Source organism: Lupinus angustifolius, chromosome LG16 (assembly GCF_001865875.1).
Source record: "Lupinus angustifolius cultivar Tanjil chromosome LG16, LupAngTanjil_v1.0, whole genome shotgun sequence".
Lineage (NCBI taxonomy): Eukaryota > Viridiplantae > Streptophyta > Magnoliopsida > Fabales > Fabaceae > Lupinus > Lupinus angustifolius.
Genome location: NC_032024.1, coordinates 15,675,568 through 15,697,229, shown reverse-complemented (window position 1 = coordinate 15,697,229; position 21,662 = coordinate 15,675,568). Strand labels below are relative to the sequence as shown.

Sequence of the window (21,662 nt, the reverse complement as noted above, 5' to 3'; positions counted from 1 at the left end):
ACATCTATTATATCAATATGTAGTTATAGCTATATGATTGAACCTCAAATTAATGTATGGAAGATATAGAATTTTATAGGGGTAGGGTCGAATGTTTACTACATATCATAATTGTAGGCACTTTCTTTGCACACATGCACTAATGATATTGAAAACTGAAAACTGAAAAATATTGAAAATAAACTTTTGCTGTGGCTGTCACATATGATGGATTCAAAAATCTAAAGTTTGTAAATAGCTTTATTTTGAAAATCAAAATATGATAACTTTAAGTTGTTATTTTGTTTTTTCAATATTTGTTTTTTTGATATCTGTGTGAAGAGACAATAATAAAAAAGTAAGAGATCAAAGGTCTATTTACGAATAGAGTTTTGGAGGAGAAATAAAATAAAATTAAGATTTTATAATCATCTCATAAATATATTTTATGAGTCTCAAGCAATCTGATATCCTGTCATCTTTTCTTTTTATTCCTTGTAAAAGTTAACTACCAAACCAATCTTAAAATAATTTAATTTATTGTGAGAAAAAGGTTCATATTGTAGTTATATATAACCTTACTCAAAGTTTGGACTTAAATTAAATTAGGATGAATTGGACTTAATTGAAAGTTATACGTTTTCTCTTGTGTGAATAAAAAATGTGGTTATGTAATATTAACAATTTCTCCTAAACTATTAATCATCCATCTTTAAGTGAACCGAAGCTCATGATATATTCTTCACGCATCTTTTTTTTATAACATACCTACATGTGGTACTTGTAATGTACTTTTTTTCATTTTATATTTTTATATTAATTATTTAATTCTATTTGAATATATCTTATTTTGTATAGTATTTTTTCTTATAGGTGCCATACTATCATTTTCTCAATTGCTTAAATATGAATTTCTTCCCTATATTTATAGGTTAATTTGATTTTTGTCATATGTTTTTCAAAAGTCCATTTCAAATTTGTATTCGCTTTTATCCTTATCATTAATTTGAATAGAAAATGCTAAGATAAATGAAGTAAATACTTAAAAATTATAAAACATCTGGACTAAAGTTAATGTGTTTGTTCATATATTTATGGGTCACGGTAATTTTAGTTAATGTGGTTTTTATTTTTCAAGTATTTAGTTTCTCTACGAGTCTACGTTATCATTTTTAATCAAAAGTTGATAAGGATGATGGAGATCAATATCCACTCAAAATGAATTGACTAAATACTTTAAAATAAAAGATGTAAATCAATGTGACCATGGGAAAAAAAAATCATATATAAGTCTTTTCAAATTATATTTACATAATTTTCATCATTTTATTATAATTAGTCAGAATTTATTTTCCTATTCGTTTCTGTTGAGATATGTACTTATTATTTTTCTGAAAAATATGAATTAAAACTTCTTCAACCATCACCTCAATATAATTGCATATATATGCTTTACTAAAGCACCTCATATATTTTTATTTTATAAAATTCAAATAAATTTTCACATAAATCATCCACCTCTTAAAATTTTATCAATAAGCCCCACTTATAAAAAGTTTAACTTCAAAATTGAAATCATTGATTCAAAATATTTATTAACTGAATATTTCTAACAGGCTTAAATAAGTTTCATTTCTAGCACATATTTTACAATTAGTCCTAATAAGTTATTTTAGGTTATTTTATTGTGTAAAGTTTAAGAGTTTGATATTTATCTCCTCATATAAGATATATTGTTAAGTAAAGTCATCACCCAAAGTACACCTTGTCATTATCGTCATAAGGGTGAGTAGATCTAATTTGGTTTCGTTGGACTTAGGATATAGTTCAAAAATTAGAATCAATCAATAAAATTTATAAAATAATATAAAATAGTTACAATAAATAATAAATCACTAAAACTAGTAATTTACTCCAACCACATGAAATTTCTGCCCAATTTCATAAATTCTATGAAACCTTTGAGCTTTGGGATACACTGAACCCTTAATGATGTTCCATTAAAGCTTTTACCCTTGGACTGTTCATATTTCTCTGAAGGAGGAGGATTTGTTGGCTGTAAAGCCTGTAATGTTGGTTTAGATAAATTGTCACTTTCTAGAAACAAAAGTTAACAAAGCCAATATAATATAATCAATTCTCAAGCATTAAATTATGGTGATTAAAGATTACATATCATGGGAAGTTTGATAAAAGAAACAATAAGAATTACTCAGATACAAGTAAATAAGCCTTTTTGGATCATGTTATAAATGATATGGTTAAACTTATTGAATATCTGGTCCTTGTATTATTTTGAGATGTTCCGTATATATATGTCTCTAAAACAACTTATTGTTATTGATTCATTGATCCTTAATTCCTTATGACGTGTGGTTGAAGACTAACAATCGGGTAAAACAATGAAAGTTGGACCATACGGACTAGTTCAATTGAAAAATTGGGAACCTATTTTCATACAAGTATGATAACAATAATTATGTCAATCACACAATGATGTATTTATTAAAATTGGTTATACCAACCAGTTTTCATTTAAAATGTAACGATTATATTAATTAATTTTCATTTAAAACTATAATTTTTTATATTATAAGTAATGAAATGTTTTGTAGTTTTTCAAACACACAATCACGCCCTCCACTTATACTCCTAAAACATATTCTATTACTAAGTTACATATTTTATTTTAACAAATAAGATAAATAAATATTTTTGGCAATTTAATTAATAAAACATAAATTATAGGTTGAACTGTTATATACCATATCGGTAACTGAGTTAGTTTAATGAAGAATAAGATATTAATTACACTCAAATAAACTATAGACCAGTACTAAGCCATTAAACAAAAGTTACTAAGCCATTAAACTAAAGTTACTAAGCCATTAGACAACAAAATTGATCTCATCATGACCACCAAGGTCGATGCCGTCTATGATCATGATTCATCCAACAATGGCCACATTGAATAATTGTGATAACCACATTAGTGTCTATATGATCACCTCATATCTTTTTCTTACAAAAATGTTCTGAGTAACCACTTTTATAACTTTAGGATATTTTTTTATATTACATCCTACTTCTCCTTTATAACCCTTTACGTTATAGAAAATAAAGTTGTCAAATAACTAATTCAAATTAGTTGTACAAGTAGTATTGTTTATTCTTATATGAGTAGAACTAATTTGCCCCTTATGGATCTCCTTTCTTGAAGATAAATTATTAAAATTTAATCATTTATAATTTGCAATTCCTAATCTCTTAACTATCACTATCCATTTGAGTTTAACAATATTAATTAAAGTGGAATATATATGCATTATATATATTCATCACATCAATGAAAAATGTTATAGTATCACATGAGATTTATTTTGGAGCGTATAGGGAGATACCTGCAAATAGTTGACTTAGAGCCTCTAACAAGTTCTATAGTCGTATTATAAGCATATCTTGTCGTATGACAAACACAGATGTAGTGTGTAGGTAGCGTGCAGCATGTGACAAAGGTATGTGCTATTCAAACAATATGACAATCCTTGTCCAACTTTAGGTTGTCAGTTGTTAATTTTGTCTAGTGATGACATGACTTTTTGGACTGAAATAGAACAGTTTGTATTACACGAGTCAATAAAATGATTAAATATGAATAGTGATTGATTTTTATACCGCTACTACATCAAAAATTTCTTTTATATTAATTAATCTTAAAAGATGGCCTAATATCTTGCATCAAAATTTTTTAACAAGCTCAAGTCTCATAATTTTAATCTAAACATGTAGATTATATTTGAGTTGATGATCTAATGTAACGTGGTTCTCATAATAACATGTAATCCAACTCATGCTTTTAAGTCCCCACTTTATCAAGCTTTACACATAATACATGGAGTTATTTATGCTAATCTTTATGTTGCTACCCATTTTTACAATTTAAAAGAAAAACACATCAGAACCTTTCACCAAAAGGTGCAAGTACACCTTTCACCCCCTTTCATTTTTTATTTATGTTCATTATAAATTATGAAGTATATGTTTTCAAAGTCATCTAGGCATTCATGGGTTAATGTGACTTTCATTTCATTACATACAACTTTCCACTTAGAAGATGTTGGAGTTGTACAATTGAAGAAGTGGTCCTCACTCCTTAACCTATTAAAATATATTGAACATAGATTTGTTGTTCCAAATCGTGTTTCGGACTAATAAAAACATGTTATGTTAATTAAATATTTTAAATATTTATCATTATTGTTGTTTTTGTTTCATTATTATTAGTCTAAGATCACATATTAGACAAGATCTGATATAACATACCTTTGTTCAAAATATATAGAATATATCAGAAGTATGAGATACTTAAGTAGTATGAAAAAGGTTGTTAACATAGTTACATCACTGGTAGAGCTACATGTTTTATTATAAGTATGGGTTTTGCATTGCAGAAATATCATAGCTACAAGATTTGGTGGTAGTGGTGGAAAAATGGGAGTTGTAACTGTTGGTGAATTGAAGCATGGCATTTCAGGGAAAAGGACATTTCATCCAAGTTCAAGCATAAGGCATGCTACTGAATGGTGACCTTCTAGCTCTTAATTAGTAAAATGTTTTCTATTGTTCTATATCGTTGATTCATATCATAATAATTCGACAAAGTTTTACGTTGGCTATCGACTGTCAATTGATATATCTGATCTCAACTTGTGGAATAAATGTTTGTTTGTTGTTGTTTTCTATTGTTCTTTAGGGTTCATTGCAATCCTAGTCCTACATGTGGCATTTACATAAACTAATTAATGAATCATTTTTTACTTAATTAATCCGAGTTTCTTAAATCATCCTAGTCCTATTCTCATTTAAGATCTTCATCTGTGAATATTAAGTTGTCTTTTAGTTTTTTGTGTTCAAAACACATAGATTGAACTCCATTTGGTACATTAAAGTGTAAATGTATGCTACAAAAATCTCTTTCAAGGTCTTTGATAAATTCATTTTGGTAATATGTATGCCTATAATTTTTGCTTTTATAAAAAAAGGCGGTCAAATGCACGAGTCTTTCACTTAGTAGGAGTCTCGAGAGTCTAAATATACACAGTCTTATCCCCGTAATATGTCTGCCTATATTTCCACATATGTGGTCATATAATTATTCAGCAATTTTTTTCCAGGCCAATATCTGATGTCTCTAGTGATATTACAATTGAAATAGGAACATCAATCTTCACACTTCACAAGGTAAAGGAAACTATCTATCTTTTTTGATGGGTTAATGTACTCTGATATTTCCTTTGTATTGGGTTAGTACCCCTTGTGCTGCTTTTAATACAATTTGCTTATAAAAAAAATATATGTTCAGAGCATGGTTTTCATAGGTTGATTACCAAACACATATATAGCCAATCATATAATGCATGCATGATTATCAAACACATGCAAATCATATAATTTATGCATGATTACAAACACATATTTATCAATCATAGATTTTAATTTTGATAAACTATAGCCTAACATTATTTCACCAGACATTTACAGCTACCCTGACAAAATCATTAACAAAATGTTGTATGCTTTTGCTTGGGGCTACATGCTAAGCATTTTTTAAGGTTTCTGTTCATGCTTTTGTTTATATGGTGAAACAAAAAAGAAAAGTAATATTATGGCACCAAAAGTCCTTTTCAATTTGCACTAAAAGTCCTTTTCAATTTCCCCCCAGTTTCCTCTTGTTTCAAGGAGTGGAAGAATTCGGAAAATGCTGTTAGAAGCAAGAGATTCAAAAGTTTCGCGCATTAGTCTCCCGAATGTTCCAGGTGGTGCAGAGGCGTTTGATCTAGCTGCAAAGTTCTGCTATGGAGTTAACATCGAGTTTACTCTCTCAAATGTCGCTATGGTAAGTTGTGCAGCTCATTTTCTTGAAATGAACGAAGAATTTTCGGAGAAAAACTTGGCGACAAGGGCTGAATCATATTTAAAGGAGACAGTGTTCCCTAATATAACAAGCACCATAAGTGTTCTTCACCATTGTGAAACTCTTCTTCCCATATCAGAACAAATTGGCCTTGTTAGCAGATTCATCAATGCAATAGCAAATAATGCATGCAAAGAGCAACTTACCTCTGGCTTGCATAAACTTGATCACAATTTTCCTTCTAAAACCTTCTCGAAAACCATGGAACCCGAAACACCCTCAGATTTGTGGGTGAAATCTTTCAATGTTCTCAATCTCGATTTCTTTCGTAGAGCTTTATCTGTGGTGAAATCAAAGGGACTAAAACAAGACATGATCAGCAAGATTTTGATAAACTATGCACATAATTCTCTTCAAGGGATTTCTGTTAGGGACCCTCAAATTGTAAAAAGAAGTTCACTTGACTTAGAATATCATAAGAAACAAAGGGTCATTGTTGAAACTATAGTTTGTTTACTACCAACTCAATCAAGGAAAAGTTTGGTTCCAATGGCATTTCTCTCATTTTTGTTGAAAGCTGCAATATCAGCATTAGCATCAACTCATTGTAGGTCTGATTTAGAGAGGAGAATAGGCCTACAACTTGACCAGGCAATTCTCGAAGACATTCTTATTCCGACAAACTCGCCTCAAAATACTCATAGCATAATGTATGACACAGATTCAATGTTGAGGATTTTTTCGATTTTTATCAACTTGGATGAGGATGATGACGATGACGAAGATTGTTGCTTCAGAGATGAAAGTGAAATGGTTTATGACTTTGATAGCCTTGGATCTCCAAAACAAAGCTCAATTCTTAAGGTATCAAAATTGCTAGACAATTATCTTGCTGAAGTAGCACTAGACTCAAATTTGTTGCCATCAAAATTCATAGCACTTGCAGAACTACTTCCTGATCATGCACGCATCGTAAGTGATGGACTCTATAGAGCTGTTGATATATTCCTTAAGGTCAGTATCATTTACACTAACAATGCGTATATATTAAACTCTTTCTCTTTTCCTATTACAAGTCTTAATGTAGTAGTATACTTTTTTACTTGGTTCTTGTTACCAATCTATTGGTTTATTTCATAAACGAATTATCGGATACAAATTTGTGTTAAGTTAAGGTGACCCATATTTTTTTACCTGCACAGGGCCTTAGATATATTAGGATCCACCCTGATTGTAGTATCACATTACCAAATGTAATTATGAAATCAAATTAAATTTTAACAGGTAATACATTCATTCTAAGGAATTCAAATATAGTAAAGTAATTCTAGTTAAAAATAGATCATTTGACCTCATATTGTAGGGAATGTAGTACCCTATATACTTAGTGCTGGAAATTAACTTGGAGCAATGGTTAAATTCCGATCACTTAAGAAAATGTATGGTACATGGATAAAACATGGTGGAATGAGACAGGAAATGATGTTTTGTACTCTTTGGTCGTATCCTATGTAAACGTATCATGAATGGTTTTTATCTAACAGTTTTCTATTATACAGCCGGTCCTAAGCTCGAATAAAAGGCGAAAGCTGTGTTAGACAGTCGATAGCCAATATAAAACTTTGTCGAATCTCTATAATGGTTTCATATTATATATAGGTTCATCCAAACATGAAGGACTCGGAGCGCTACCGTCTATGCAAAACCATCGATAGCCAGAAACTATCTCAAGAAGCATGCAGCCATGCAGCACAAAATGAAAGACTACCAGTGCAAATGGCAGTTCAGGTTCTTTACTTCGAGCAAATAAGGCTTCGCAACGCCATGAATGGAGGCCACAACCAATTTTTCTTTGGTGGAATTCAGGGTCAGTTTCCTCAACGCTCAGGAAGTGGTGCAGAAAGTGGAGCCATTTCACCAAGAGATAACTATGCATCAGTGAGAAGAGAGAACAAAGATCTGAAACTTGAGGTTGCAAGAATGAGAATGAGGCTCACTGATTTGGAGAAAGATCATTTTTCTATGAAGAAGGAGCTTGTAAAGTCTCACCCTGCCAACAAGATTTTTAAATCCTTTACCAAGAAACTAAGCAAACTCAATGCTCTATTTAGGATAAATAATGTTAAGCCAATTAGTTCTGAAAGTCGATTCCCATTTCCTAAGCGAAGACGTCACTCAGTTTCATAACTATTGTTACTAAAAAAACATGATTATATAGTTCGTCACTTCTTATATTATTATAACAATTTTTTTTAAGATGAACTTACTACTTGGTATAGGTATATGATATGGAACATTAATGAGTTAGCCATCCTAGTAATACTAACTATATTCATGAATAAATCAAAATGTGTAATATATCCCCTCTATATAGTATGTTAGTATGCATCTATGGATAATGTGTGAAGTGGTTGTGTTAAATTTCATAAGTCCATGAAGGCTCAATTAAACTAGCATCATCTTTTGAATTAGAGGTAAAATACTTTCCCTAGCTCTAAGACATCCAAATTCACATTTGTTGTCTCGTTTTTCTCTATAAAATACAAATAGAACTATTTTAGAAGGGATATAAACTAGAATAAGATTGTGTTTGCGAATTAAATTTTGTCGCAGAGGAAATAAACTAGAAAATTTGAGACTAATTTTGACCTTTACTCGTGTTGATTTTAATTGTATAATGAACATTGAAGTAGTTATCAATAAAGTGTTGATCTTATTAGATATCCAGATAAATCAAAAAAAATATTAAATGTCTAATTACTAGTTGGAATAAAAAACCATGAGATAAATTCATTATTTATAGGTACAATATCAGAATCAAGTGACTCTTTGATTTTTGTTTGGGCCGTTTATTCACATTCATGGTTCTTATTAGATGGTACAAACTTTGGACCTAGGAGCCAAGGGTCAGTTTTGCAAGCAGCAGGCACGTGGAAAATTCTGCTGCTAAAAGATTACGAATAATTTTCAAATTAGAACATATCATTTTTAACGTTATCTGGCAATGAAAATGCCTTAGAAAAAGTAAGATCCCTTTTGGATACAAAAAAAAAACTGAGTTGATTTTAAATTATTTCATCTTTTTTCCCCCTCCCATATCCAAAATTCTATATAACAAAGGAATCACTTTTTTCCCTATGTTTCCATGTACATATATGTTGAAATAATGTTAACACTTTATAACATGGTGTAAATAACTTTCAATGCAATTCACACAATTACGATATGATACGGTTGCGAAGATCATCACAATCAAGATGGTCCTCCTAAAGTTTGTTACTATCTTCGTATACTCCATTTTTTATTTAGTATTGCCCCTCAGACTAATTTTTTTGCTTAACCCCTTTATGGCCACATCATGTTACACAGTCCACCATTAATTACTAGGATTGGCTCAACACTTAACCAATAGTTTCTCTTTTAGAAAAAATGGCATTTTGGGAATTCACTGATGACATTAACTTTTAGAATATATGTTTATTCTCCTACATGTGGAACTATCCATTCTCATCTACCAGAATAAACCATATCTACCAACGAAGAGTTAGTCTAATAATGTAAAACTCTGTTAGGTCTCCATAAAGATCAAAAGATCAAAATTCGATTCCTGGGAGTCACACTTGTTGGAAATTCAGTCAGACACCTAGAAAGAGATTAGTTCTTTAACCAGGTGAGGGGATACCTAATACCAAAAAAAGAATAAACCATATGTAGTTGTATAAATATACCTCTTCTTCATATCAAGTCCAAACATAGAAAATCAAACAAATTCTTCACTCCACTTAAATCATCTAGCTCTTATATTCTCTAGTATTATAGTAATGGAAGTGTTAGCAAGGTTGATAGCAGAAAATCCAGTAGTAATCTTCAGCAAGAGTACATGTTGCATGAGTCATACAGTGAAGGCTTTGATATTTAGCTTTGGTGCCAACCCTGCAGTGATTGAAATTGATAAAATGCCAAATGGGCACCAAATAGAGAGAGCATTGATTCAACTTGGTTGCCACCCAAGTGTACCAGCAGTGTTCATAGGACAACAATTTATAGGTGGTGCTGATAAAGTCATTGGTCTCAATATTCAAAACAAGCTTGCCCAATTGCTTCTAAATGCTAAAGCTATATTTATCTGGGGCAAGTAGCTATGAAAATGAAAGCAAATTCATCAATTAAGAGGTTTTCTAATCTTCTTAAAGCTATGATGATGATGATGTTAGTTGCTTAGTTACTATGATTGTAGTCCTTAGCTATGAGAATCATATCCATGAGGCAGTTTAGTATACACCTTCTACCAATACTTGTACTCTTCATTCTTCTGTTTTGTGTGGAACAAAACTGCACTTTGTGACTTTTGTATAATGCAAATCAAGCTTTAACCATACATGACCATGCCCATGTTATGTAATGCTGACCTATTTAAAGAGAAATAATCCAATTTTGAGTTCTGAGGACATAAGTGTCACTAAGTATAAACTCTATCAATTTCAGTGATGCTAGTTGTGAAATATGTAAGATATATAGAAAATCAATAAGGTTAACTTTGCTCATGTAATTTAAACATTGACAATCACAATTTTTTATGACTTGCTCATACTATACAGCCTCAGCAATGTGCAATTACCATTGTCCTTATGACAAATGGCTATAGAATTCAAAAAAGCAATTTTTTATTATGGAGAAGTTGTGTATTCAATAAAGTAAAAGATGCCATTTTAAGTTTTTGAATATTCTTTATTATTTATTAACCATTAATCTTAGCTCAATGGTTATCAAAACTATGTATACCTAATCTGCATAATTGTATCAATAAGTTGCAAAAATGTATCTTTCAATTGTACCAATTGAGTTGAGTTTTTACATATAAGTAAAGACGACCTCATCACCATAAAACTCAACGGAATTCGGTGAAAAGTTTATTTTCATCGAATAACCTAAATTTAGTGAAGTCGCCAAAGTCACAATTTGGTGAAGTCGATATGGACATGAGTACCAAAACTTAGGAATTCACTGTAGTAGCAAATATAGCATAGCTTTCACATACATATTTATACATGGATATCCTAATATCTGAGAGACAGAGGCCACAACAAAAAGAAAATATAGACATCAATTCTCAAATCTCAAGCAGAAGCACATGTCAAGGAATCCATATTCCGTAGTCCCCACTGTGATGCCTAGAACTGACTTTTCATTAGTTTTTCTATATTGTACTAGTTTCCAAAACGCATATGCCATTACCCATCTTTTTTATTTGTTTTATAGATATTGGTATATGCCAATAATAGTTCTACTTGATAAAGATAAATCTTCTTATTATAATTTATCTTCATTTTGAAAGTTTTATACTACTAATAATCTCTATGAAATCAAAGGTGACATATGTGAAATACTTAAAATTGAGTAGTCACTACTTGGTGATCTTACCCTTTTTGCAACTAGGCTCTATCCTAATAAACATGGCATCTTAAGATTTATATTTGGCACTTCATTTTTTATATTATCTATATGGAATGAATAGTGCACAAACCATTACAAATGCATCAATAATTTAAGAATTTTTTAACGCACATCATTTATTATTTATGTTTAAATAATCAATGAATCTTATATGAAAGGTGAATGATATATTAACTAAGTAAAAATATTTACATTAACGATGCATAAATATTAAACTTTTATACCAATGGAGAAATAAATAGTGCCGGAAGCAATGTGAACATGTTGATGCAAACCTAATTTTCTAAGAACAATGTTGTAAACAATTACTTACACCAATTTCATTACCAAATCTTCTACAGAAGGAAAGTATTAGCAATAGTGTAGTGAGAAATGCTGTTAGAATGGGTGGTGGAAATCATTCAAATTTTGCATCTGCCAATCACTTTTAACTTTTAAGTCATCTTCAAATTCGCCCCTCAATGAGATTAGGACACAGAATCATTCAAATTTGATAAAGTTGAATAAAAGTGATTGAGGGACTTAATTGCAACAGTTAAAAAAATGTATGTGATCTACATGTAGTAAATACCAGTAGCTTCATCAAACTACATTTTTTCAACATTACAATTACATTTTCATGTATTTGACGCGAGTTTCGACACAAGAGGAAGGTTACTTGCCTTTTGACCTTGAAGAGCATGATTTCAACTCTTAGAAACATGGAAACAACTCTTCGTTTGCAAGGACAACATTGCGTACATCTACCCAACCTCATTTGGTGGGAGCCTCATACAATGGGTTGTCCTTTTATCAGAGTTACATTTTTTTAGACAACTCTAAACACTAAGGTTACATTTTATGCTCCAGCAGTTTAAAGATTAAGAAGCATGAAGCATAAACATCAAATGAATGCTAAAAAAAATCAGTCCCAAGACATTTAGATAGTTTGTGTTGATGCCAAGCACTATCAATAGAATGGAATTTTACATTTTCTTATACTATGATGCCTACCAAAACTATTTGCAGGGCAACCTGGTGGAGGTAATAGGTGACTTTCATTATAGTCGATAGAAACAAGACAAAGCCCATGGGGTGGGGCAGCCAAGGAGTATTTCGCAAGCTCCTTGCGATCCCGACTCGCTAAAATATGCGGAACAATGTCAGGAGGGATACCTTCCTTGCCGATCTGAATTAACAAAGCCACCTGAAAAAGTAAACAGATATATGTTAATGCTACCATAGAAGTGGATCAACTAAAAAGCAATTTTGTATCTGCAAAATAAGTTTTACATGAGTTAGGCTTAGGTAAGAACAGTTACCAACTTACCATGTTTCTGACTTGTCTATATAAGAAGCCTGAGCCTTCAACTTCTAGCTGCAAAAGAGGTCCCTATACATGGATATATAAGTAAGTAGCTTCATAGGTTTAAATCTTGCCAAAAAATAAAGGAAGATGGAAACAGGGTAAATGTAATGCAAAATACTAAAATGACAATAGTGGGAGAAATCTTGAGTTAGAACTAGATAAGTACCATTTCTTTCACATCAAATCGGAAGACATGCTTCACTGGATCTGGTACCCCATCATTGTGGGATGCATTGGCAAAAGCAGAGAAATCGTGCTTCCCAACAAAATATTTTGCAGCTTCGCTCATAACAGCGCTGTTGAGTTTATACACACTATGGTAAGCAAAACGCCGCTGGAACGGATCCATGATGGCATCATTGTATATCTTGTAATGGTAAATCTTACTCTTGGCAGAAAACCGAGCATGGAATTCAGCTGATGCAGGGTTAATCTCTCTAACCCGGATATCAGAAGGAAGAAGACCATTCAAAGCCGCGTGAATGTGGTCCAAGTTGTCATAGTTAAATGGTGTAACAAAATGTGCAACCTACAGTCAGAGTAAGTTACAAATTTCCAGTGGTTGCCACTTCAAACAACATAAAAAGAACAAAGTCAGACCTGACCCCAGGCGTGTACTCCCGCATCTGTCCTGCTTGAACCAACGAAATGCAGATCCTTCCTTTCAAGCTTTGTTGCTTGAATTAACGCTTTTTCCACAGTGCATTGTACAGTTGGGGGAGATAGCTGATACTGCCAGCCTGAAATATAGTCATCATTCAATATGGGCAGCCCAATGTACAAGGTAAATATACACAACCTTACCCCACAAGTGAAAAGACTATTTCTAGGATTTAAACTCGTGACCTTATGATCACTAAGCAACAACTTTACAGTTGCGTCAAACTTACCCTCTATAATCATCATTCAATATAATGGTGAAAAGGAAGGAATTAAAGGTTTAAGCTATACATTTGTATTCACTACTACAAGAAGAGAGTGCATGTAAATATAGCTCAAGACCCATGAAAAAATGATTTAGTATACATTTAAAGTGTGAAAGAAACTGCATTCATTATATAAAGCTCAAAACTTCATTCAAACACAAAAGCTAGGGATTTTGAGCTTGCTCCAACGTGGATTTTGATGGACAAAGAATTCGGATCAAATAATGTAAGGTTTCGCCAAACCAACAAAAAGATACTGATAGAATTTATAAAGTTCCGCTCTCCTGATTAGGATCAGGACATTCGCATTTATTAACTACGATAACTATAAAAGAACAAAACTTAACTATTTTTTTTTAAGTACTTCCGGTGATACAACAAAAACAACCAAGCTTTTATCCTAGTAGGTGAGATCAACTACATGGTTCGAACAACATCATAATGCTCTATCATAATTGACATATGTATAGCCATAACACATTGCAATTTTATTATTTTATTGACAAACTGTTACATGAGAAAGTGAGCCTCAGTGCAATAATAATTTGTTTTGCCTCGTGACCGAGAAATAGTTCAAATTTTAGAAACAACCTCTCTACTTCCGGAGGTGAGACATATGGCTACCTTTCCTAGGGACCTATCTCAACCAGGTGGAAACTTCATGCACCACAAGTGCCTAAGAAAAAAGACCCAAGTTCTGTCCACTCTAAATTGGGTACAAATAATATCACTCCAAAAACAATAAACACATTGTTTAAAATTCTTCAAAGCAACTGAAAATTGAATGTATACAAAAGAGTACATAAACCTAACCTGCGTATTGGGTTCCATCATAAGACAAAACAAGGCGCCATTTATAAGAATCTTGATTGGGCTTAAACCCATGTTCTAGTTCCAAAGGAGCAGCACAATTAAACTAAAATTCAACAAAGAAAAATGTTAGTATGAAATGAAGAGGGAATAAGATAACATATAAATTGGAGAAGGAGAAGAGAGAAAGTAGAGAGGATCATACTGAAAGTAAGGAAGTTGGAGATGGAGCAACCAGAGCTGTTGCCGCTGCATAACTCATCTCTTCAAATTAACACCCTTTTCTTCTTTATCCATTTATTATTTTTTCTTAATTTTCCTCTGTTCCCTATTTTATCTAGGATCATACCATACAAATGGCTAGTACACTTATTGTGATTCCGAATACAAGAGTAAAAATAGGGGCAAGTACCCATAGAGTTCCATAGACCTCTTTTAACGATTCTAATTTGGAAAAAGAATTGATATATTGTAATTCTGTATTATTTCATATTGTAATTTGTAAAAAACATAATTAAATATTAAAATTTTAATTTAAATATTTTTTTTAAATAATTAAAAGTAACACATTTGTATGTTAAAATATGTGCTCTCATTTTATCCACTCATTGAATAGGTTTTAATTAGATTGGTCAATAGGTAAGGTAAGGTTAAAAATTGTCTCAAATAATATTGAGTGTAAAATTTATATACTAACAATTGTGAAAATTTACACACATGTGTTTTATTATTTATATTCATTTGAATTATTATTTTTTTAAATCAACAATAATTAAATATCAATGATAGATAATACAGTAATAATATATAAAACTCATATGCTGTTAGATAGTTCTTAATAAGTAAACCCAACCAATACTCTTCCACGATTATTTTTTATGTGTTCAATTGTGTATGGAGGCTCATATTTAACATAAAACAAATAATGCATACTTTTGTTGCAATAACATATCAACAGATATAATTTCATGTTTTAACATTGTTTTTTTAATTATATTTATTGGTTATTTAGAACAATGTTGCACAAGTAATTTACTAGAGTGCATATATTATTTTCTGTTATTTATCTTTTAATCTTTTCATATATATATATATATATATGAAAATGATTTATTAAATATATGCATGTATAATATGTCAAATTATGTAATTATAAGAGTAAATAATGTTGAAAGTTTTTGTCTAAAAAAAGAGGGGCAAACGCATTATAATTAATATTTCCCAATTGGGCTCGGTCACCTATGGATATGTGGAATGCCAATCAAACAACTTATCCCTCTCTGCATATATTTGGATATGATATATATGAGAGGTACAATTACTTAGAATGAAACAATCTATATTAAAAATAGAGGAAATGTGTATTCTTGGACTAAGCTATAGTGTTAAAGGGCATCACATGTGGCATATACAGATCAAAATATGGAGAATGTTGTTGAGGATGTTTGAAATATATTATTATATGAAGTCCCACATTGTCTAGAATTAGAATAGAGTATAATATCAATGTTATATATTGGACTCAAGTCTCTTGTCATAACGTACACCAGATATAAGCACCAAATAGAAACATCTCATGGGCAGGTGGGCCCATAGGTGTACTAGGGTTTGTAATCCTAATTCTCTAATAATATATTGGTAGTCGCTCAGCGCTCCCGGGACGTAGGCACAATTAGCTGATGTACTACTATTATAGTACTTAAACTATGTGAAGGGAAGCTACATAGCATATTATCGATGAGCATGGTCAAATTGGGTTAAGTAAGATATATCTTTAACTCGATCCTAAATGTTGACTAGACTAATTTTTGAATCTGAATTCGATATCAGATGTAAAGGTTAACTTGACCTAAAATATCACCAAAGATAACTTTTGAATCCGAATTCAGTCGTATACCCAGTTACATATAATACATTCTCATTTTTTGAATAAAGTCTTCTCAATTTTAGTTATTATTATGGATACGACATATAAAAAGATATATATGTAAATATTTTGCATATATGTATGTATATATGGTGGAAAGATTAGAAAATCACTAATATATGAAATGATATACATTGTGGAAACAAATCATTTTTATAAGATTGTCCTATCTATTTTGGGCGAAACAAATGCATTACATCTTATACAATTGAACAAACACCTACAAAGAAGTCATGAGTGGACATGAATTGATTGGGTAAATTTTCTCCGTTAACTGATCCTAAATTTGTCCGATTCTAATTTTTGAACTCGAATCTGACCCTAAACCTAATGTAACTCAACTATATAATGATCCAATTATGATTGGGCAAAACCGAATGAATATGTAGGGCTTTACTCAAACCTAATGCATAATGCCATCTAACAGAAGAATGAGAACTCTGAACCTTTGAGGAAAGCACATAGGAGTTCTATATTATTTTCTCATATAAGTAGGAGAGGAATGAAGTGTGGATATGCACAAGATTTCTACAAAAGAGAATCTATAGAGTATGAGACTTTGATGGTGATGAAGCAAAAGTATGGGTACATATGGTTGGGAGGAGTCACACCCTCTCTAGTGACAGAGAAAAACAAAGAAAAGGTAAAGTATAATAACACTTATATCCTTTTATTTATATTGAGATGCCACTTTTATTCTTAAAATTACAAACAAATCACAGAACTTCTATATTTAATATTGGAGATGATCTCGATTCAATTCGGAGGTGAAGGAACACTAAATGCCATGGTTTCTAATAAGTAGTTAACTCATTTGCTTTACTTAAGCATTCCACATCATTGTTGCATGCCACAAAGCACACTCTCAATCTGCTTGGTTTATTTGGACCATTATGATATTCAATATAAATAGATGTGTATTCTCTATTTTAGGAAGGTGTCATTATTCTCTCCATGTATTTAAAGAAGCATAATATAATTTCTACACTTAATAAAAGCTTAATATTATTGTATTTAGATCCCTTATCATCATTTTGAGAGTAATATTCCATGTTAAATATTTTAGGTGAGTTCTTATTTTCTCAACTTTATTTTAATTGCCTCTATTGTTTATATAAGTCCCGTTTAATGCTAGTTAATATCCTAATAGAGAAAATGTAACATAATTTTATAACTACGATGCTGTGGGCTTTGATTTCAAAGAGAATATTGTAGAAAGCTTTCCGAATGGAGATAAATTATAATAAATTAATAAGAACAATTGTCTTTCGAAGTTGGATTAATTTTGGCATATGCCTACTCCAATAACACAAAAATAGAAATGGACATTGGCATATGCGTTTCAAAAACTAGTATAGTACAGAAAAACTTGTGCAATGTCAGTTCTTGGCATCACCTACAGTGGGAGCTTTGGATTCCTTGACATCTGTTTCTGCATTAGATTCTAGAATTGATGTCTATATTTTAATTATTTTAATTTTGATAAGAGTTTAATATCTATGCATTATAAACGTAAAATTTATTATACAATTAATATATTATTTATTTGTATTACTTTTATTTATTTATTTTGTTTCCCACATCTATCCTCGCACCAGAGACAATCTGTACGAGCCGGGAACATTCACAGGTACATGAGACTAACTCTCTCAGCGGACATTTTTTCATCCACAAGACTCGAACCCGATACTTTACTTAAGGGGAATTTGTACACTTGAACCAACGCATGTTGGTATGTGTTACTTTTATTTAAGATTGAATTATGATTTAACAGATGAATGTTGAATAATCTGCTTACAAGTAAAAAAACATTTATACTATCACCGAATCATTCAACATTTATATATTAATGATCATGCTCAAACAAAATTAATACAAATTAATAGTAAATATTATACTGATAGTTTTACTCCGACAGAGATTTTAAACTCATTAAATCCTTTTTATTTCCGTTGCAGCCCTTCCTCTGTCTCTCATTTATTTGGATATCCAACGTATAAAGCTAGGAATATGTATATAAAAGCTAACATCTTTGCTAGACCTCTTCTATTACTTAAAATTATTGATTCATGTATTGCACAATAAGAAAAGGAAAAAACAGATTACAGAACACATATAAAGTTACACTTTTTAGGAATGTTATTAATATTTCATCAAAACGGTTAGGGTAATGATATAGTGTTATATTAATTTAATCGGTGATTCATTAATTAAACCATATACTGGTGAAATTAGATATACATATTTAATATATTAACATTAATGTTGAAAAATCAATAAAAACCCAATAATTTTTTTATTTTCATTAAAAGATTATTTTTAAATAAAAGCCGGCCATGGCCGACATGGTTCAATTGAAAACCGGTCAGTATGACCAGTTTTGGCCGATATGATTGCATGACCGGTATAATTATTGTACCGTATTGATACTGAGACCAATTCAACAATTTACAAGTTGAACCGACCGGCACGAAACAATTTTTACAATAATGCTTTTTTAGTGACTTATAGAAAAAAGTATATGAAAAAGTATCTAATTAATAATATATTGCGGTTATGATTGCGGTAACGGTTGCAATGCAGTTATGGTCGTGGTTGTGATTATTGTGATTACGGTCATGACAGCCGTTGCCAAGTGGATTGTGGTCATTGCAGTGTGAATTATTTTGTGAGTAAAAACATATATTTGAATTGATAAGGTTGCATTGCAGTCCGATACTGTCGAAATGCGTTCCAATGCGGTTGCTTTGTAGTCCATTGCAGTTGCATTACTGTGATTCAGTATCATACTGTAATTGTGACGTGATGCAATTGCCACGGTTACCACAACCACAATATTGCGGCCCATCACGTGATGTGATCCATGATTTGAAACACTAGTTAATTTCTTGAGTTCTCAACATTAGAACTTTAGAGATTGAAGACTGAGTAAAATTTATTTTGAAGAGACAAAGGATAAAAATCATAAGAAAAATAAGTGAATCTAATAGAGTTTATAGTTAATCACACTTAAGATAAGTCTGTCCTCAAAACTCAAAATTGAATTATTTCTCTTTAAATAGGTCAGCATTACATAACATGGGCATGGCCATGTATACTTAAAGCTTGATTTGAATTATACAAAAGTAACAAAGTGCAGTTTTGGTCACAAAAAAAGAAGAAAAATGAAGAGTACAAGCATTGGTAGAAGGTGTATACTAAACTGCCTCATGGATATGGTTCTCACAGCTAGGGACAACAATCATAGTAACTAAGTAACTAACATTATCATCATAGCTTTAAGAAGATTAGAAAATCTCTTAATTGATGAATTTGCTTTCATTTTCATAGCTACCTAGCCCAAATAAATATAGCTTTAGCATTTAGAAGCAATTGGGCAAGCTTGTTTTGAATATTGAGACCAATGACTTTATCAGCACCACCAATAAATTGTTGTCCTATGAACACTGCTGGTACACTTGGGTGGCAACCAAGTTGAATCAATGCTCTCTCTATTTGGTGCCCATTTGGCATTTTATCAATTTCAATCACTGCAGGGTTGGCACCAAAGCTAAATATCAAAGCCTTCACTGTATGACTCATGCAACATGTACTCTTGCTGAAGATTACTACTGGATTTTCTGCTATCAACCTTGCCAACACTTCCATTGCTACAATACTAGAGAATATAAGAGCTATATGATTCAAGTGGAGTGAAGAATTTGTTTGATTTTCTAAGTTGGGACTTGAGATGAAGAAGATGTCTATTTATATAAGCTACATATGGTTTATTCTGGTAGTTGAGAATGGATAGTTCCATACATCCACATATAGAAGAATAAACATTTATTCTAAAAGTTAAAGAGTTTTATTGTATTATTTTAACAACATTGACAATTTTTTTTTGGTACTACCAATGATATCTTCTCACATTTTTAGGTAAGAAACTAATCTCTTTCAGCGTTCATGGTTGTCCATCCCAACAAGTGTCACCCCAAAAAATCGAATATTCAATCTTGGGGATTCAGTTGGATCTTATACCAGTAGACGAATATATTTAAAAAGTTGTTGTTGCATAAAACATATATGAAAAGTTAATATCAGTTTTGATTCCAAAATTGCCTTGTTCGAAGAGTAACTCTTGGTTGAGTCTATGTATCCAACCCAAGTTCTTGGCTATGTTATGCATAGCAATGATCTTCGAATATAAGCACATTCAATTAGCATTGTCAAATTTATTCCATTATTAGGCTAAATGATAACCTCGAAATTTATTTCTTCACACTGGATTTAATTAATGACTAACATGTTAAAAGTGAGTAAATATGTTCTTTAATAGTAATCCCGAAGATACAAATAAAAGAAAATTCATAATAGTATGAGACATTAATGTTTTTAAGTACATTGAAATAACAGTTTTGTCATTAACAACAAATTTGGAATACTTGTCTCTTCTGAACCAGAGATGATCCATCTTAGTTAAAAGTGTAAGATGAATAACATTATAACTTAATGACCCTCCTCTGTCTTTCCCCCGGTTTTTGACATGGCAGAAAACTAAGACGTGTCTATTGTTTTTACGGCGAATCTTTTGAGTAATGGTGTTGGGTTTGGGCAAGGATCTGCTGTCTCAAATACTATGTCAAACATTGTCTCAGACCAATCATATTATGTCACATCAGTTAAAAAAAATTAAATATTCATAACTTCATCAATTTTGCTTCAATGTAATTGATCAGGGACGTGATTGGGGACAACAGATCCCATCCGTTTGGGTTTACCCAATCAGCAGTATCAACTTTTCAAGTCTTAGCAAGATTAGAATTTTTGGACTGGTGGAGCCAGATGCTGAATTAAAGGTAAATTGTGCATAATAGCATTTGCTTTTTTTGGTTACTCTAGAATCTGAATGGCTGGCCCTTGATATCATGACATTATTACATAAACACAAACTGGAATTTCCACTTTACATAATACATATTTAACGCTACAAATACAATATGAGTTCTTTTCTACTTTTCCTTTCATCCCCTCCTTCTGTCTCTAAGATATTAGGATATCCCACTTATAAAGCCAGGAATATGTATTTGAAAGATGTGTTATATTGGCTCCTCCGATACAACTAAATCCAAGCTTTGGTAATCATCAATCTTTTACATTTCACAATTACCACAATATTATTGTTTTGAGAATCTTCACAACTACTACACGACCATGATTGCATTCTCATTTTCGTATAAACATAACATAAGCCCAATCAGGGTTTAAAACAATTGAATACCTAATATTATTCTACCCATTCATTGGGGTTGATGAGGTTATATA

At 31.4% G+C, this 21,662-nt stretch overlaps 5 protein-coding genes across 6 annotated transcripts in view; 2 read left to right on the top strand and 3 right to left on the bottom strand.

The window, feature by feature from the left end:
• Positions 4,422-8,118, top strand: LOC109329130 (BTB/POZ domain-containing protein At1g03010). Of its 2 annotated transcripts, none has more exons than XM_019562801.1 (4): positions 4,422-4,562; positions 5,154-5,220; positions 5,702-6,907; positions 7,553-8,118. In XM_019562801.1, exons 1-4 carry the CDS (start codon positions 4,471-4,473, stop codon positions 8,078-8,080), a joined length of 1,893 nt encoding a protein of 630 aa, XP_019418346.1. In that variant the 5' UTR covers positions 4,422-4,470; the 3' UTR covers positions 8,081-8,118. The 2 variants fall into 2 exon arrangements, with proteins under 2 accessions (XP_019418346.1, XP_019418347.1); XM_019562802.1 differs by having other exon boundaries at positions 4,543-4,562; positions 5,719-6,907.
• LOC109329366 (monothiol glutaredoxin-S1-like) lies at positions 9,715-10,032 on the top strand. The gene has a single exon (XM_019563034.1). The coding sequence runs from the start codon at positions 9,715-9,717 to the stop codon at positions 10,030-10,032; it is 318 nt and encodes a 105-aa protein (XP_019418579.1).
• Positions 12,188-14,746, bottom strand: LOC109328976 (tRNA pseudouridine synthase A 1). Its single transcript, XM_019562628.1, has 6 exons — positions 14,637-14,746; positions 14,435-14,537; positions 13,296-13,435; positions 12,862-13,224; positions 12,657-12,719; positions 12,188-12,533 (listed from the first exon to the last, which is right to left on the bottom strand). The coding sequence occupies exons 1-6, from the start codon at positions 14,691-14,693 to the stop codon at positions 12,297-12,299; spliced, it is 963 nt and encodes a 320-aa protein (XP_019418173.1). The 5' UTR covers positions 14,694-14,746; the 3' UTR covers positions 12,188-12,296.
• LOC109329502 (monothiol glutaredoxin-S1-like) overlaps positions 19,652-21,662 on the bottom strand; it is a 5,248-nt gene continuing 3,237 nt past the window's right edge. The window contains exon 2 of the mRNA XM_019563188.1: positions 19,652-19,692. Coding sequence (XP_019418733.1) covers positions 19,689-19,692 — 4 coding nt within the window. The 3' untranslated portion in view covers positions 19,652-19,688. The remainder of the gene's footprint in view (positions 19,693-21,662) is intronic.
• Positions 19,663-20,113, bottom strand: LOC109329501 (monothiol glutaredoxin-S1-like). Its single transcript, XM_019563187.1, has one exon. It carries the CDS (start codon positions 20,004-20,006, stop codon positions 19,689-19,691), a length of 318 nt encoding a protein of 105 aa, XP_019418732.1. The 5' UTR covers positions 20,007-20,113; the 3' UTR covers positions 19,663-19,688.

What these genes read in the sequence shown, in the direction of transcription:
- LOC109328976 (XM_019562628.1), bottom strand. Translation starts at nt 14,693, where the DNA reads ATGAGTTATGCAGCGGCAACAGCTCTGGTTGCTCCATCTCCAACTTCC. An exon ending in TGATGGAACCCAATACGCAG is followed by an intron (nt 13,436 to 14,434) that starts GTTAGGTTTATG and finishes ACTATATTTCAG; the next exon opens with GCTGGCAGTATCAGCTATCT. An exon ending in ATAGACAAGTCAGAAACATG is followed by an intron (nt 12,534 to 12,656) that starts GTAAGTTGGTAA and finishes TTACTTTTTCAG; the next exon opens with GTGGCTTTGTTAATTCAGAT.
- LOC109329366 (XM_019563034.1), top strand. Translation starts at nt 9,715, where the DNA reads ATGGAAGTGTTAGCAAGGTTGATAGCAGAAAATCCAGTAGTAATCTTC.
- LOC109329501 (XM_019563187.1), bottom strand. Translation starts at nt 20,006, where the DNA reads ATGGAAGTGTTGGCAAGGTTGATAGCAGAAAATCCAGTAGTAATCTTC.
- LOC109329130 (XM_019562801.1), top strand. Translation starts at nt 4,471, where the DNA reads ATGGGAGTTGTAACTGTTGGTGAATTGAAGCATGGCATTTCAGGGAAA. An exon ending in ATAAGGCATGCTACTGAATG is followed by an intron (nt 4,563 to 5,153) that starts GTGACCTTCTAG and finishes ATTTTTTTCCAG; the next exon opens with GCCAATATCTGATGTCTCTA. An exon ending in CAATCTTCACACTTCACAAG is followed by an intron (nt 5,221 to 5,701) that starts GTAAAGGAAACT and finishes ATTTCCCCCCAG; the next exon opens with TTTCCTCTTGTTTCAAGGAG.